Here is a 19395-nt window from a genome sequence, read left to right as displayed (position 1 = left end):
AGGGGTAGTTAGAATTTTCAAAAAATTTATTTTTTTGTGGATTTTCGTTAAGTGTAATATCTTGAAAATATTCCCTGAAAATTTCACGTTGATCCGATAATTAGTTTTTGAGTTATTCGACAAATAACAAAGACAGCTCGGGCACTTCAAAGCGCTAGTGTGAAACTTTGATCGCGTTTTTCTCAAAACTATGTTTTTTGAACCGGTGGCAACTGTAACTCGAAAACCGTTCAGCGGATTTTAATGAAATTTATGCAGCTTTTAGAATACATAATAAACTCGGACCTGATCGAAGGATTTTTATTTTTTCGAAAATTTCGATTTTTTAAGACCAATTAACTGTTGATTTTTTCGCAAAAATTTAGAAAAAAATTTCCTGAGGCCGTTGTTAATTTTGAAAATAAAAAAAAACCTTCTATCAGGCCCGTGTTTATCTATTTATAAAACTAATTTTTTTTTGTCCGATTGATTTTAGATGAATCTCCAGGAACTTATGCTTGTCACCGGAAGTACATTTTTTTTGTAACAGGGTCAACACAAACAACTATAACTTTGGAAATTAAGTTTTTTTTTTGAAATTTTCGTGACTTCAAGTCAACACATCCTATAATAATGCCATATTAATACTCTTGTAAAATAACATGATTTAATAGCAAAAAAAAATACTGAAAGCTAATTTTTTCGTGCCTCTGACCACCCCTAACCCCTTAAGTCTAATAGTTTCAAAAATGTTAAAAAAACACGTTTCATATTTACATTACGAAAAATTTTCAAAGCGCTTTTAGAGTTAAATATGAGTTATGAGTTACATATAAGACAATTATTTTCTATGGCTTCCAAGAAATCGAATGATCATTTGAAAATCGTTTTTTTTTTAGAATAATATTTATAGAAATCCTCTTAAAAACGCTAATTAAGTGTGACTTTTTATACTTTACAGGAAAGAGATCCAAACTCTACCTCTTTTGTGTTATCAGACAAGCCAACTCTACATGAAATTTTGATGCAAGAAAAATATGATTTCGAGGCAAAAGTTTTTAGAGCTGCTAAACGAAAGCGATGGCTTAAAGGTAAATACATTTTTTAGTTTATTATAATATTTATTACTGCGATGTTATTTTTCCAAGTTTTTCTTTTTTTAACATTTCAGACTAAGATTTTATAAAAATATTGTTATAGTTATATAGAGATATAATCATTAGAGCGGCCAAAAAAACGGAAAAATCCGAATAATATCCGTATTTTTAAGGCAAGTTTTTAAGGGACCATACAAATTTTTTCTCAGTATCCGAATGACCTTTAATGCAAAGGTGCATTTTGATATTCTATTTTTCATTTGTCGTAATCGGCCAGATCGGAAAAATATATTACATATCTCCCATATAATCGATCATTTATATTTTTTAAACTTGGCCTTAAAAATCCATAGCTCTAAACCGGCGGTAGACCCTTAGTTTCTCTAAAAAAGTTACCTTGTTGATCCGATTATATACTAAATTCTATTCGCTCTAATAAGCATTTAGCGTAAGAAGTTATGACTGTTATGTTTACTTTTTACTATGTGACAAAAAAGGATAGCCCATTCTCTACCAGCAGCGAAGCTATAATACCCTTCACAGATTTAAGTTTCCCTAAAAAGAACTTGATTTTGAGCGGAGGGTTTGTATGGCAGCTACATGCTTTGGAGATCCGATATCGCCGATTTTGAGAGAAAAGGAAATTCTCAAATTTGTTTATTGGTATCTCAAAAACTGAATGACTAGTTCGCGTGTATATAGACAGATGGGTAGATAGACATAGCAAAATCGACTCAACTCGTCACACTGATCTTTTACATAATTTTATAGAGTCCCCGACGTTCCCTTCTGGATTTTACGAACATCGTGGCAAACTTAATATACCTTGTTTAGGGTATAAAAATATATAGTAGGCCAACATGCCAATGAATGAATGAAAACATTCGTTGAGCTCAGAATTTAAGCTGGTCTTTTATTTTTAAAAGTGTGAGGTACGGAAAATGCCAATCAAGCAATCGCTATAATAAAACATTATTTTTATGATTGTTTTTTTTAATTGATTCAAGTAGAAACGTAGTTCCACGGTTTTACATCCTAATTGGAAGCAATTTTGTTTACGCTTTTCTTTAATTTTTCTGGTCACGGGTGGGTTTTTTACTGCAACTCTGTTTTAATCTCGGCTACGTTTTTGAATCGGTCTTGTAAACTTGTTCTTAAGTTAGAACGGTCGTCTCTTAAGAGATCGTCTCAGTGTGAAATTTTCGACAAATTTTGACGGTCATATACTGCCCACCTCAGTTTAAAACTACAGACATCTAATTTAAAGACTTTTTTGGAACACTAGGCTATAGATTTATAGCAGGTGGAGATTACAATGCAAAACATACGTATTGGGGATCACGACTAATTAATCCGAAAAGGCGACAACTGTATCACACTATTAAAAATAGGCACAATAACATTGAAATAATATCTCCTGGTAAGCCGACATATTGGCCTAGTAATCGTAAGAAAATACCAGATTTAATTGATTTTGCTGTAATCAAAAACTTGGATAAATCGCACATAACAGCTGATACTGTACTGATCTATCTTCTGATCACTTGTACTAATAAAGTTATGTGAACAACCCATATTCGTTAATCCAAAAGTGGGTCTAACTTCTTATAAAACGAATTGGCTAAAATATAAAAAATACGTGAGTAGCCACATTAATATTGACTACAAAATAAATATGGGAAGAGATATTGACGAAAGCATAAGAGAAGTCAATGATATAATAACCAGCGCAGCTGTCTTAGCAACACCAAAAAAAAAGCTATAAGCCGCTTGGTTTCAGAAAAATCTCTAATAGAGAAATGCGTGTAAATGAAAAAAGGCGTGCAAGACGTGAATGGCAGATAAATCGTTCCCCTTCCACTCAGCTTCAATTAAAATCTGCTGTACGTAAATTAAAAAAAGCGCTTAAACGTGAGAAAGAATTGAACACCGCAATGTATACAAAGAAGCTGTGTCCAAATTCAAACAAGCAAAATTCTCTTTGGAAAGCCCAAAAATCCATGAAGCCACCAACTGACTACAACATGCCTATACGAGACTTGGGCGGAAATTGGGCTCGAAGTGATGAGGAAAAGACTAATTGCTTTGCAAATCAGCTAGAAAAGGTATTTCAATCCAATTTGCCAAAGAACAACTTTAAGCTGTCAATCTTACCCAACGCAGCTAAAGAGTCGCTTGAGTCTCTTAAGACTTCACCTTCTGAAATTATTGGTATCATCAAAGAACTTAATCCAAAAAAGTCGCCAGAACATGATAATATTTCACCAAAAATGCAAATTGCTCTCCAATGCAATTCTTAGTTTCGGATACTATCCAATTTCATGGAAAAAGTCGCAGATTATCTTGATAGATAAACATGGGAAAGACTTAACACAGCCGTCTTCATACAGACCAATCAGTCTTCTACCCTGTCTTTCAAAAGTATTTGAAAAAGTATTAGTATCAAAGATGTCTCCTTTCCTCCACGAAAATAATACAATACCAATGCATCAATTCTGATTTCGTGCGAAACATAGCACAATAGAGCAAGTAAATAGAATTACTAACGAGATAAGGAAAGCATTTGAGCAAAGGGAGTACTGTTCAGCAATATTTCTAGATGTAGCTCAGGCGTTTGATGAAGTGTGGCACGAAGGCCTTTTATATAAGATTAAAAAAATTCTACCTTTTGAATTGTATGAAACATTGGAGTCTTATTTAAATAATAGACAATTTGTAGTGAAAGTAGGAGATTTCATATCTGATGAACGACATATAAGGGCTGGTGTACCACAGGGCAGCGTTTTAGGCCCAACTCTATACATCATATATACAGCAGACCTTCCAACAGCTAACAATGTATTAACATCAACTTTTGCGGATGATACAGCTATAGTGAGCCGTAACAATTGCCACATTTTAGCATCAAGAATACTAGCGGAGCATTTAAGATCTGTCGAAGAATGGCTAGCGAACTGGCGTATAAATGTGAATGAACAGAAATGTAAGCATGTTACATTTTCGCTTAGACATTAAAAATAAATAATATTTTAGTACCCCAAGCGAACGAAGTAACATATCTTGGTGTTCACCTAGATAGAAGGCTCACGTGGAGAAAACACATCTCTAGTAAAATAACATGTATGAAGATTAGAGCTGCAAATTTAAATTGGCTTTTAAATTAAAACTCTGAACTTAGCCTAGACAACAAAGTGCTTTTATATAAGGCGGAAGGAAAGCCGATTTGGATGTATGGCATTCAACTGTGGGGTACGACCTGAGCAACTAATATTGATATAATACAAAGGTTCCAATCGACAATGCTTAGAACAATTACGTGTTCACCGTGGTATGTACATGCGTAACGAAAATATCCATAAAGACCTTGGTATTCCTATGGTAAAGAAAGAAATAGAAGACAGCAGAATTAAATATATGTATATCTAAACTCCGAGATCACCCAAACCCTTTGGCTTATTCAGATTATATAAAACTGTCGAAAAAAGGACCAAATTCGATACTTTTTGTTCAAACCGCCGCTATTTTGTCAAATTTCAAAAAGTCAAAAACAGCTTCCATAGCGCGATAATGATTTTCCTACAGATTAATAATCTTTTTGAAAATTTTGTTTTAGACCAAAATTTCGGCCGCAATCGTAGCTCTCGTACAGGAACTTTTTTTAGGTGTCATTTCAACAATTTATTTAACTATTATACACCCAATAAAAAACATAAAAAAAAAATCATTTTGTATTCGTAATGAATATATTTATTTATAAAAAAATCGGGCCGATTAGTTAATTTCAACATTAAAAAAAACCATCAGTGATTTTTCTGAGGGTCACACTGAGACGATCTCTTCTAGTTCGCCAGTTTTACGATATTAATAAAAATTTTTTTGTTTATTTAAAAGAAAACGAGTTACAAGAGCCAATTATAAATGGAATGCTTTGAAATTAATAAAATGTCTAGAAAGTTTCCCTGTTTAGCCGTATACCCGCTATATGGGAATTCAGGCAATACTCAATACCGTTTACAATGAATTTGTAAAAAACACTTGCTGTGGATTTTTTGGTTTCGCTGGCTGAATGTGAATGAAAATAGTAATACATAATACTATGAAATTTAGCTGCAGCGCAATCCATGTTGGTGAATATGAAATGTGTGTGTGGTAATTGACATGTTTTTTCAGTATTCTGGGGTGAAAGTAGCGACTTTCGTTACTATAATATATGTAAATAAATTAACACTTTGCACTCGGGACCTTTTTCTTACCTCTAACATAAAATGATTACATACATAAAGTAACACATAAAACTTTTATATTTTAATACTAAATGCATTTTTACATATTTAAGATGATAATGAAAGAAAGTAAACGAAAACAGTTAGTCCCATGTATCGAGTTACCACAGCAAAGCAAGTGGTGAGCGATAGTCACCTCTCGAGTTGCGACAGCACACCCCATGGAGAGTGAGAGTCACCCCTCGAGTGCAAAGGGTTAATATGATACCAAACATGATTGTTATCCATTCATGATTTAGTGCAATAACGGGTCTGAAAACATTTGCAAAATTGTTAAATATAAAGTTTTACCAACTCTTGAAAACATTTCCCGTCTTAAATCTCTTAAATTTGTGAATAATCGGCTACACCCAAACCTTGCCCTTTCTTACTTGTTAAAACTAGAAACTTGCAATAAATTTGCAAAAACCATATGAATATTTGGTTTTTTTGCAAACTGAATAAAGCTAAGAATACCTAATTACTAATAATTTTCCAGCTGTTATGTCTAATTTGATGAAATCAAATTTTAGCATTCGGAAAAGAATTATTTTTTATCCTAATCTATATGTGTATGTATGTGCATGTCATTGTTTTAATATATTTTGTTAGAAATAACTTCAAATTACAAAGTCGAGGAAAGGAGTAAAATGTTTTGATAAGATATATTATATGTATTATGAAAGTTTGTTGTGTATAAGCGCGATTGTTTAACACTCGTTTCATCCTCAAGGTAACGAAACACTTTTACGAACGTTGCTGAGTTATTGTTCACTTCATGGCGCTAGTGGTGGTGGTCTTGCTTCTGTCAGAATGGAATTAGTACTCCTTTTACAAGAACTACAACAAGAGAAAACGCAGCAACAACTATTAAGTCCACTTCCATTTCCAACAACTTTGCCGTTATTAAGTGCATGCGTGGCGGGTAATAAAACTGTCAGCGCTGATCCTATTAAATATTTGCAGGTATTTATACTATAAACTATTGAAATTGCTATCAAATATGAAATTGTTGGGTATAAAAGTTTTTCTTCATTCCATTTTGCAATTTTCAGTGTCAAATCAGGGTTACTGTATATGTGGGAAATTTCTAACTTCAGTTAAAAAGTAATTTTTTATGGAAATAAGTTTGAAACATATGCTTAAGTTTTTAGAATAAAAACAAATACTTATTTTAGTAAATTTTTTTTTTAATATTCGGGGTAGTGACGAATCGTAGGTATGTAGGTGCAGGTCACAAGAAGTAGTAATGTCAGAAAAAATTGCAAAAGTTTGTGAAATGGTGTATAACGGCCGAAAATAGACATTGATTGAGTTAGTGAACATCATTAGCACCCAAAAACTTCAGCTTGTGGTACGACCGGTACAGTGCAGGAATTATCCTATGAACTAGGTCCTTGTATACCAAATTCGACTGGGTTTGCTTTCAGTTACCATTTCCACCTTCCCAAACTCAAAAAGTGGATCGCTGGTAAAATATTTCAATCAACTGAGAATATCAAAATGAAAACAAGCATAGTCGATGAAAACGGTGATCATCCCCTTTCCGGCACATCGGCTTAGTTATGACATTTTATATATTTTCGCTTAACGACATTTTGTGTGTGTGCCAAGTTTCATTACAATATATCAGTTGTTACTTAAGTTACAGCTTGCACAGACTAACGGATGGTCGGACCGACAGACAGACATCCGGATTTCAACTCGTCTCATCACTCTGATCATTTATAAATATATAACCCTCTTTATCGATTAGTTTTAGGTGATGGGTGAACAAACTATTATACTCTGTAGCAACATGTCGCAAGAGTATAAAAATACATATACGCATATTGAAAAAATAAAACTCTGTATATTGCTATTCAATGTTATTGAATTCGTAGTTTGTATTTTTAACTTGTTTTTTTTTTTTTTTTTTGTTTTATAGCTAGAACTCACCAGTATTACAATTTATATGAACATATTATGAATATTAAATGAACATATATTTACATATGTAAAAATTACGCGTCACGTTTTCTATGGGGTAAAAAAGATAGGATAGTTATATGTCAATTATGTTAAAAGTAAAACAATAAATCACTAGGTTTCGGTTATAATAAATAAATTTGTATCTTTTCTCTTTTCAGTCTCAAACGGTGGATATGCTTCAGACTATCATTAAAATTTCACCGTTACCTGGAGTTGCAGCGAACTCTTTTTGCGAAATCTTCATTCTCAGAGATTTATCAATTGCACTATCCTCTTGTATTTATCAGTCTTTATGTGACTCGGAAAGTTTTGTTGTTCATCGCAACTCAACATTAAATGGATTTCAAAGCCCTGGTATTGAAAACATTGCTAAATTGAATTCACTTTTCGAATGTTCACATTTAATTGGCAATAGCAATGCATATAATAAGAGAAGAAAATATTCGTGCGATGAGTCAACAGATGTTTGTACTTCCCCGGCGAAGTGGCCTGGGGTTACAAATTTGAGAGCATTGTTAGCACGAGAGAAAGATGAAGACATTCCAAAATTAAACGTTTTACTACTTGAGTCCTTTATTGCTACCTTTATGTCGCTCTTAATATATTCCATGGCCACTTGTGACTGTCGCTTGCTATATAGACTTGTTGGCCAAAAATTTTCGACAGAAACTTGGTCAACCATATTCGGAGGTGGAATGAAAAAGTTATTGAGAAAAGCAACTTTACGCAACGAAACTACGACTCCGAATCAATCGCAATCTAACGGTTCTGAGGATAGAACCGATGAAAGTGGTGTTTGGAACACAGTCACTTCCATCACCAAACAACGTGTTAAACTCAACATGAAACTACTTGGCACATTCAGCCACAGTAGTACTTCAACAAATATGAAAGAAGATAAGCCAACTTATCGAGAACAATTTGTTCCTCCAGAAATGTCTATGTTGTCATATTTTCTCTTGAAACCTATCAATACTAATGGTAAGCATTTTTATATATTGATTTTTTAACCTTTGTTTTTGATTTTGAATTAATTTGATTTTGACATAACTGCTTTGAGATTGGAACAACTTTTGTTTTGTTGTAGAGTTTACCACTTCTTATATTTTATAGTTTTTTCTTTAATTAGCGAATTAAATATATTTTTGTAAATAAATTATTGTTATTGAAATTTAGGTAGAATATGACGTATTATTGAAACATTCAAGGTGTCATTTCCATTTCGTTACTTAATCAACTAAAATTTCGAGTTGTTTGTATATTAATGGAAAATATTTTGGAGACTTTGATAAAAAAAAAAGTTCTAAAATAATTTTTTAATAAGTCATGGAAACAGATTTTGTCAATTGTTCAGAAAGAAACAGAGGACTAAACGCCTAATAAAATATTTCGGTTTGAAAGAACTTTAAAAAATGAAGAACTCATTTTATTATATAGATATCTACTTAATTAATCTGTCTTAGATTTTGCAATAACCCTGATTGATTTGAAGCTGTAAACCTAATTGTATTTAGTGATTTTTGCTTGGTAGAGTATCTCAAATTTACTGGTCTGACTAAAGTTTTAATTCACATTCGGAAGTACTTTGTATATAGTATAAAATATAATCTAAGTACAACCTTTCGAAATTTCTTGCTGAAATAATTTTTAATTGGTGTTCTATTAATTCAAATAAAATTTGTGCCCTATATCTGTCAATGGAGCGAGAGTTTTAAAATTTACTATTTAAGCACGGATAATTGAGTATTAGTTTTTGTTATTAGCTCTGCATATATATAATACATTTTGTATGTTTTATTTATTTTAAGATGAAGACGACTACGATACTGATGATCCTTTAGAAAGTGATAATGAAGATGAAGATGATGATGATCCTACAGAAATGAATAACTCTAAAATGAATTATCAACAGCCAAAGTGCAATACGGAACATCTAAATCCTTCTTCATATTCTTGGAGTATATTACGATTAGCGGTTCTTCAACTAGTTTCTTCTAAAATTCAAGAATTTGTAAATGTAGCTGGTATAGAAATCCAAGGTATGTATACATATGTATATGTATGTAAAAGATCTCAGTAAGAGGTTTGATAAACTATTAATTAATTATTAATTTTTATACTTTCGAGGTAAAATCGGTTCAAAATTTCTCTAGTCCCAGTGTAATTTATATAATGATTTTGGAACTTCAGATTGTTTTTAAACTGTATACATCAGTCAATATGTGAAGTCTTAATGAAGCTTAGAAAGCATATGGTTGTCTCTATTAACATTTATACAATAACAAATAATAAAAATATTGTTTGAGCTGATTTACCGGATAAAAAAATATTTTTTTTTTGCGTTTACTATATTCATATTAAACAATAAGATAAAAACTAAAAAATAAATTTATAATTATATTCTTTATGAACAAAAATAAAGCTTTTAGTCCCAACATCTGGATTAAAAAAAGAAATTTTTTTTATGCAAAATGCTTCAATAGAAAAATTCGCAACCCTATTATAATCCATGCAAATTTTATGTTTTTTTTTATTAGATCTACCAGTTTTGAGTCCTCTATCACATGAACTTTTGCGTACTCTTAGACGATGGCAAGATTTTGCAATAAATCTATTGATAACCAAAGGACCGCCGCCTGAAGACTTTATACCAGGTAATTACTTTCCAAATGATGATTGTTACTTAGTTATGTCGACTATAATTATAATTGTTTATTAGAAAAACTCGAAATATTTTTTGAACTTCTTTAATCAAAATTTTGAAAATGTTTTTTGGTTTTAACATTTTAAAAATTAAACTACGTATTTTAAATTAATTCTATTGTAAATTTTGTCAAAATTGAACAAAAAGTGTGGGAGTTATTAATGTATGAAAAAAACTCAACACTCATTTTCAACATATCTTAGCGGACGCCATTTAGAATTTTTTTTCGAAATCGTCTTAGGCTAAACCCACACCCGATTAGTGAAAAACGTCTTTGACTAATAAGACACAAAAATATCTTGTGCTCCAACCTACACCAAGCGAAGCACAATACGACATTTTGTCTTTTTGTCTCGCTTAGTGTGCATTGAAATAAAACAAAAAAGGAGGAAACGAATATTTTCAATAATTGAGTTTTGTGAAATGAAAGAAATAAAAGAGAATGGTGAGTGCATCCGTACAACCAGAAGCGTGATTCAGAAAATATTATTACACATTCTGAACTGAGAATGCATCCGAGAAAATTTCGAAATTACACAAGGATGCAGGTGTCAGCATTCGAATATTTGCTGTATTTCATAAAACATATAATTTTTAAGCAAATTACAAAGTACCGCAAAAGCATAACTTCTGAAAAAAGATTAGTTCAACATGTTGATTATATATATATATATATAGCACTAGCGGTTAAGCCATCAGCTTTAAACCCATGTTGATTATTATTTCCTAATGTTTCAAAGAAAGACATCTTGCAAATTGCTTTCTTTCTGACGGAGTTTTACCCTTTGCAAAAATTCAAAAAATGTACGGTGTATCCATAAAACATTAATGAGATTTTAAACAATTAATACAGTAGTTTATTTTCCCATAAATTTACTTTTTACCATTATATAGTATCTTTATTTATAATACATATATCAGAATCTACAATACTTTCAACATTCATTTTATACATTCTTGTTATGGATAATTACTTGCAAAGCAAGATAAAATTTTACTTATGTGTTAAATTTTTAATATTTGTAATTTTTATGTACTGTATTTGGTTTTCACCTTTTCTGACTTTTATTTATAGGTTGTTTTGTCGAAAGCAGCGGACAGGGGCCTGCAATACACAGATATCGTTCGCTCTTAAACAAAGATAATACGCCGTTCCTCGTTAATTCATCTACTGGGCCTATTCGAAGATTGTGGAATTACTTAGTTAGGCAGGAACAAGCACAGGAAGTTTTTATTAAAGCAGTTTTTGGAAAGAAACTAGATTATCGTACGATGACTCGAGATAATGTCGATTTTAAATTAGAATCAGGTAACTTATACTAAATTGTTTAAGTTTTGTTTTTACTACGATACTTTTAAAGCTTTTTCGGATTTTGTGTATTCATTCATGCATACATTCCTCATATAGAATCATATCATTATTAATTGTCACTCTCATTATTTTTAAATATGTTCGTTACACTCTTAAGCAATTTTGCTGATTCCACAGCTAACATATTACACTTATTTTTTCCGGCCACTTTCATCTGATAACCATTGCCATTACTTTCATATCCAGCTGAACTCTATAAATGCTTATCATTCTATTGTCAACAAGATTTATTGATCTTCAAATTTCATCTACATTTTGTAGGATCAGTAAATGAAAGCGACGAATCCGATCATATAAGAGTAATCCATAAGGATCATGAAGCTTTATTATCATTTTGTTTAAACAATAATTCTTCTGGGATGATTTCCTTAGCCAGTCCAAGGGAAATACAAGAATTAGACATTACGATGTTATTAGAATCCCCAAATTGGTACGAAGACGAATGTGATTATGATGTGCTATCTAAGGAAGCAGAACCCTTGTCATCTACTGGATTTTTGGTTATTCAAACTCAAGAACAGTGAGTATATACTCATAGTTAAATCAATGCATTTAAGCAATTAAAGAGATAATAGTATATATATAAAAGCATAATTTTTAATTCAATAATTTTGCTTTTTTTTAAATAAAAATTATATTTTTAAGCATTCCACCAAATACAATGTGTTTTTTGAGTGATAATGTAATGTAAAATGTAAACCTAAAATTTTTTTGATACACACTCTCTTGTAACACATTATATCATTGAATCACGACTTTTGATGAAGTTAACAGTTGCAATTTTCCGAAATAATATAGTAATATTTATATTTATATAAATAAATTTATATATATTTTTAAATATGTGTATAGTATATGCTTGTATACCTTAGTATTATAAACATTTTTAATCTTAATATCGCTAACCTTAGGAACCAACATAATTCTGCCATAAACTCCGAATCATCTGTTAATTTCCCGTCCGCTTCGCAGTCAGGCCGAGGTACCTCATTGGTGAGTCTTTTGATATATTTTATTATTCAGAATTCTACTGTGCCAGCGTTTTGGCGGGACAACAGGGAGGGAGTATTATAATAGTTGGCTTAAATCGTTTAGCAAAATGATGAGTCTGGCATATTTACTATATTTATTCTTCGCGTAGAACAACTTGGCACAAGATGAGAATGTACGATGTTATTAATTGACACAGTGAATAGGGTTTTCTTTATATACTAGAATTTAATAATTTTTTTTTTAGTGTTTGTAGAATGTGGAAAAGTTCATAAACGCGTTGATATATACATACACACAAATGTATGTATATACGAAGATAATATGAAGAGTTTAGAAAAATCCAATAATGATGAGATTATATTAATGAAGAATATTTATAAATATGAATTTTAAACGATACACTTTTTTTCAGATATTGCGCCATAAAATTGAAAATGTAAAACGGATGAGTTCCCATCCATTACTTCCTCTGTATCTTACCGGAGGTCAAGATGGTTCAGTTCAAATATGGGAATGGGGTCACCAACAACCGGTGTGTTCACCGCGACAATCAGGTACCTTTGCAAAAGTGACTCGATGTAGATTTTCTGAGCAAGGAAATAAATTCGGCATTGGAGACGGAGATGGAAATTTGAGTTTATGGCAAGCTGGTACTGCAACGCAAAACAATCGACCATTTTTTGTAAGTAATAGTATTTGAATGTATGTATATTAGTTGAAAACCAACTTAATTATTTTAACCAGCCAAACAAAACTGGGTATATTGGCTCTCAAAGTTGTAATAAAAATTTACTCGAAACATGAAGTTTATTATATTAAGTATAGGAGGAAAAATTTCAATTCGAATTTCTAATATTATATCAATTCCTACTAAATAGAAAAACACATTATAAATCGTAACCTTGTGGGTGACATACTTTATTGCAATGTATAATACTGTTGTCAGTTCGTGCATTGAATAGAAAATTTTCTTAAAACAAAACGATGTGGATCAAGTTTTGAGAATCTTTCGAGAACTTCTTCTGCAGTGACTTCAATGTCATGATGCGTGTGCAGCCATGCCAGGCCGATCAATCCATCTTGAAGCATGTTCGTCCTCAGCCACATTTTTATGCGGCGAAGTGTCTAAAAAGAGCGTACAGAGCTTACACAATCAAGGAGTGGTTAGCCTTACTGAGGAAAAGGGAATCACTGGATTTCTCGTGATCGACCTTGAGTCAAAAGGATCTTGTAACAGCAGAAAACCCGGTGCAGATTGTTGAATAACCGCCTCTCAGATGCTTTGATTTATTAAAGTTCTATGGTCTATCAGGGGAGTTTTCTTTTACATATTACACAAAAGTAGGAGAGTTTCTCCTATCACAAATAAAAGGATTTTCACTTACAATAAATCGGAAAATTGACTCACCTCTCTGATTAATATCCGAGCTGCCACAGATTGAGTGTCGGGAATCGGTCCAATGATTAAGCCGTTCCTCTTCGCAACGCTTTAGCCAATGTGTTCCTCAGTAATAATCCCCGTCCCACCTCTTAGTCGTGTGACATATGCATATACTGAGATTAGTACCTTTGTATGTTGAAGGCTAATTTGAAGAATTCTCCATCTTCACACTACTCTACGGAAGGACAGGTCCCTCCTCGAAGAGTCGTTCAAGACTGAACACGATAGTAAATGACCTCCTTTTAAGCACCAGAAACAAAAATATCCAAATAGAAAACAATAGAAATGTGTTTCAGCAACTATTACTTTTTATAATAAAACAAAATTTGGTGTCGACGTCGCAAACCAGATAGCACGCAAATATAGCGTAAAAGCGATTGTTTCCTATGGTCCCTTCAAGTTTTTTATACTCTTGCAACAAGTTGCCACAGAGGATAATAGTTTTGTACACCTAACGGTTGTACGTATCATCTTAAACTAATCGAGATAGATTTATATATTATATATACATATGTATAAATGATCAGGATGACGAGAAGATGCATTTTCTGTTCCCTTATACCCTTAGAATTAATGTAGAAACCCACTTTACCATTGGAAGGTTTCGAAAAAGGCCCAAAAATAATAATTATGGGTATGTCAATTTTCCAACGTTTATGTCCATCTTTGTATGCTTTTTCAGTACCTCAAACTTTAAACGCGTTTTTCTCAAAACACACTTTTTTAAACTAGCGAACATGATTCCGGGCGAACTACTCAACCGATTTTGTCAACTTTTTTAATGTTCACAAAGCGCCTGGCTGTCATCCTTATATTTTTTATAATTTATTGACAATGTTATGACAAAATTTATGTGAATGCATGGGGAGAAATTAAAAAAAAAAACGTTAATTACTTTAAAAAAAACAGGCCAGATTACCCTACTGACCTCTTAAGATATAGAACTGTAATTTGGCACAGGGGGTGGTAGTAGCAAAGTTTAATGTATTTATCTCTTAAACCACTTAAGCTACAACAACCAACTTCAACGGTACTGTTAAAACTACTAAAAGCGCGATAAATGAATAACTAAATACGGTAGAGACACTAATAGTCAAGTCATTATAGTAAGTTCCCCTCGGAATTCGATATACCCATTTATATGTCTGTAAATACTTGTATATTGACACCCTAAAGTTGTGTCAAAACCTACATATGATAGGTATACCCTAGGTATACAAGTATTTACAGACATATAAATGGGTATATCGAATTCCAAGATTCTTACCTAATTTAAGCTTAAATGACTGGACTATAACTTTTACCACCAAGATGGTACGACAGGGCTTTACAGCAGACAGTGTGAAAATTGACGATGGTCGTGGCACCGCCTTTGATTTTTGAACTTCCAGGTGAATTTATGCTACTTATATCGGCCAATATTTGAGTTATCTAAGTGAAAATTTTAAAGGTTTTCATGGTAAAAAAATGACTTCTTTAGCGAATATATTTCTTAAAAATATATATTGAGTAATTTTATTCGGACCGTTTGTACATTATTGAGCACACTTTTGACAATATAGGGTAATTTATTCGTGCAGAAATATTGAAGCATAAGCCGGTATGTGGGCTAAGGGAAGTATTGGATCGATTTTTGACATACAGACATACCATTATAAGAGAAGGATTATCCCTTAATTTCAGTTAAATATACATATATCACACATTGACTGACATTTTCCTTCAAAAGTTAACTATAGGTTCCGGGGTCCAAATATTCAGTATCTAGGGGCTTGAACAGTTTTTATTGGATTTAAACAGTTTTTAGTCATAATTTATATTAATTACTTCTTGATTTGTGTACTGAAAACTGAACGAATCAAGTGGAATTTAAACTTGTGCTATATGGGAAGTAGGCGTTGTTGTTGCCCGATTTCTTTCATTTTCGTACTGTCACATAAGGAATAAGTGAAGAATGTCACGTACTAATTTTGTCGAAACCTGTCGGTCGGGTCCCAAGATATGTGACTTCACCAAAAAGTGGGCAGTGCCACGCCCAGCGTCCAATTTTCACACCGACTTCAATAAAGCTCTCTCATGCCATCTCGGTCGTAAAATTTAATATCTCTGGTGTATTTAGGTACGGATTTATCGCGCTTTTAGTTTTTTAACAGTATCGTTATGTAGTGAGTCAGCGGGGTTATCCTTCGATTTCATCCATTTTCACACTATGAGTAAAAGTTCTTATACAATTTGTACTCAGCAAAATTGGTTGTTGTAGCTTAAGTAGTTTTTTTTTGCAAAATCTTTTTATTTTTTGAATCTGCTTTTTGTTTTAAAAGCCTAACAATAAGTTATGAAATTTTAAATCTATTTAAAAACTAGACAAGCTCAAGCAAGTGATTGAGCTGTTTTGATGATACGTTGTTCCTTAGTACGCGGGCATATATCTTCTTTGATCGCAGGAATGTACCAAAGCATTAGCCAAAGGGCTTGGGTGATCTCGGAGTTTAGATATACTATATATTTAATCTGCTGTCTTCTACTTCTTTCTTTACCATAGAAATACCAAGGTCTTTATGGATATTTTCATTACGCATGTACCATGGGGAACGCGTGATTGTTCTAAGCATTGTCGATTGGAACCTTTGTATTATAGTATCAAGATTAGTTGCTCAGGTCGTACCCCACAGTTGAATGCCATACTTCCAAATCGGCTTTATGACCGCATTATATAAAAGAACTTTGTTGTTTAGGCTAAGTTTGGAGTTTTTATTTAAAAGCCAATTTAAATTTGCAGCTCTTGTCTTCATGCAAGTTATTTTACTAGATATATGTGTTCTCCATGTAAGTCTTCTACCTAGGTGAATGCCAAGATAAGTTACTTCATTCGCTTGGGGTACTAAAATATTGTTCAGTTTTGGTCTTCGCGAAAACGTAACATGCTTACACTTTTGTTCATTTACATTTATACGCCAGTTGGCTAGCCATTCTTCGATAGACCTTAAGTGCTCGGCTAATATTCTTGATGCTATTATGTGGCATTTGTTACGGCTCACTAAAGCTGGATAACACAGCAAAAGTTGATGTTAATACATTTTTGGCTGTTGGAAGATCTTCTGTATATATGGTGTATGTGCTTAAGTAGTTAAGGAGATATTTACATTAAACTTGTTATTATTTGTTGTTGTATGCCCACATATTCCCCTTACTACTGTGTTCCTTCGTATCAAATTACATCTTTATTATATCTTAATTTAGGGTTTGGTTATGGCACTTTATATATTTTCGGTTAGTGGCTATTTATAGGCGTGACGGTGGTCCGATTACGCCCATCTACGAACTCGTATTTTTTTGTAATAAGGAACCCACATATCAAGTTTTTGTCATAAATCTAAATTATTACTCAAGATGCAGCTTTGCATCTATATCAATCTCGCTTTGTTTTAGATAGAGTAGAGTATAAAAACTGTTCACACAACCCTGATTTTTGACCCGCTCTTACATGTTTTTTCGGCTTCGTCTCACCTTTGCCACCGTACTCGGCCTATTGATCGTCTGTTTCCGAGTCGTATTAGATCCAAGACGCAATAATACGTTTTTTGACAATCTGCACTTCAATGCGACTCTGTTTTTCGAAAAAAAGTGATGTATTTTGCAACCAATAGTGCTTTAATTTTTCTTAGGCCCAATTGATCTTTTCATTGATCCTGCCGATATTCTAACGATGCCAGCATGATCCCTGACTGTTAATCGAAGCTCCAATTTCTTTATTTTATTGACGCGTTGATCATCAGTTGATGCCGTCTTGGACGTGGTTCGTTGTCAACGCCTTCTCGACCCCCTTTGAGTAACAAAAACACTTGCTCGTGACAAATAATTATCACGGAAGACCATTGATAATGGGTTGTCAAAAAAGTCTTGCGGTATTTTTATTGAATCTATTTTTTTTTATTGAAATTGAAATGAATTTTTGATGACTTATGCCCAGCTCTTGACCGATGCTACGGCTGCTACTATGCCGGTCTCTTTCGACCAATTCAGCGATTTTATCGCAATTTTCGACGACAGGCTTTCCGGAGCGTGGCGCATCTTCGACCACCTCTACACCAGAAGGAAAACGTTGAAACCATCGTTGTGCGGTGGAAATGGAAACTGTATCGGGTCCATAAACTGCACAAATTTTATTGGCGGCTTGAGATGCATTTTTGCCTTTATCATAGTAGTACTTAAAATATGCCGTATTTTCTCTTTATTTTGCTCCATGTTTGCGACGCTATAACTCACGAACGACTTAAAAGAAACGACAATCAAAAAGGTATAGCATGACCCGATGCGACGAATAAAACTAGAACTACGCGCTTTCAGCGCCAACTAGCGGAAATACCGCAAGACTTTTTTGACAACCAATATTATAACATTTCAATTGCGAAATGTACTTTTATATGTAAGCAGTCATTACTAAAAACAACTTAACAGCGTTCAGATCATCTCTGTTTTTCGGAAGATACTACTCCAACAATACCAAACAGATTTTCATTTATGCTTGCTTTCTAACAAATTTCTAATTTCAGACCCACCAGTGTCACAATAAATTACTTGCGGACTTCGTGTTTCTTGGATCCTGCAGTTTGCTCGCGACAGGTAATTTATGAAATAAGTATATCCTCATACTTAAGAAAAATATCTCATACTTCAAAACTTTATTTCGTAACAAACTAAAGTTTTTAAGAATTTTTCGCATTCTATGTAGTCGGGTCGGGCCTTATGTTTGAAGTATCGTTAAAATAAACTATTTCAGCTGATACAAAATATATAAATCACTGTATCGACCTTATCTATATTATAATTGATATTGGTTAGAAAGTATTTACATACGTGATTTTAAATTAGTTGTAATTATATATGTTTGAAATATAAGCCCCCCGTCGTAGAAGCCCACCTCCTTATTTGCGAAGAACGCGGGACAAGGGCGTTCGCTATGGACAGGAACAGACGCTATGTCAGGGCTCTATGGTGGATGCGATAAAACCTCCCATCCAAGCTCCCGTAGCTGTTGAAGAGTCATCAACGAAGTGTGTGGTTTGGCGTTGTCCTGGTGGAACACTACACCCTTCCTGTTGGCTAATTCTGAACGTTTCTGGTCGATCGCCTGCTTCAAGCGGTCCAGTTGTTCGCAGTAGATGGTAGAATTAAGCGTCTGGTCATATGGGAGCAGCTCATAGTGGATGATTCCCTTCCAATCCCATCAAACACACTGCAAAACCTTCCTGGCCGTCAATCCCGGGTTGGCCATTCTTTGGGTCGATTCACCGTCCTTCGACCCCGACCGTTTTCGCTTGATCGTATGTGATCCATTTTTCGTCGCCAGTCACCATCCGCTTTAAAAATGTGTCTAGTTCGTTCGGTTTCAGCAGCGTTATCGCATGCGTTGATTCGGTCCAGAAGGTTTTTTTGCGTCAAAACATGCGGGACCCAAACATCAAGCTTTTTTGTATATCTTTGATTTGATTGGTATTCGTCGTCACAGGTCTTCCGCCATCTGTGTTCTCCATGGTGTGCTCTGAATCGTCGAAACCCTTCCTCCGTAATTCGAA

General features: G+C 33.3%; 1 protein-coding gene and 1 long non-coding RNA gene across 2 annotated transcripts in view; both read left to right on the top strand.

The window, feature by feature from the left end:
- The window catches only part of LOC126760154 (dmX-like protein 2), a 60779-nt gene that overhangs the window by 22190 nt on the left and 19194 nt on the right, over nt 1-19395 (top strand). Inside the window, exons 8-17 of the mRNA XM_050475594.1 lie at nt 941-1070; nt 6072-6304; nt 7468-8290; nt 9118-9348; nt 9847-9963; nt 11089-11322; nt 11647-11905; nt 12297-12378; nt 12791-13060; nt 18373-18442. Of these exons, the coding sequence (XP_050331551.1) occupies nt 941-1070; nt 6072-6304; nt 7468-8290; nt 9118-9348; nt 9847-9963; nt 11089-11322; nt 11647-11905; nt 12297-12378; nt 12791-13060; nt 18373-18442 (2449 nt within the window). The remainder of the gene's footprint in view (nt 1-940; nt 1071-6071; nt 6305-7467; nt 8291-9117; nt 9349-9846; nt 9964-11088; nt 11323-11646; nt 11906-12296; nt 12379-12790; nt 13061-18372; nt 18443-19395) is intronic.
- On the top strand, nt 2181-4556 carry LOC126760210 (uncharacterized). The gene is made up of 3 exons (XR_007667169.1): nt 2181-3526; nt 3603-4059; nt 4110-4556. It is a non-coding gene; the product is annotated as an uncharacterized LOC126760210 (long non-coding RNA).

This window comes from Bactrocera neohumeralis, chromosome 5 (assembly GCF_024586455.1).
Source record: "Bactrocera neohumeralis isolate Rockhampton chromosome 5, APGP_CSIRO_Bneo_wtdbg2-racon-allhic-juicebox.fasta_v2, whole genome shotgun sequence".
NCBI classification, from domain to species: Eukaryota; Metazoa; Arthropoda; class Insecta; order Diptera; family Tephritidae; genus Bactrocera; species Bactrocera neohumeralis.
Note: the sequence above shows the minus strand (reverse complement) of the source record. Positions and strands in the feature narration are given on the sequence as shown.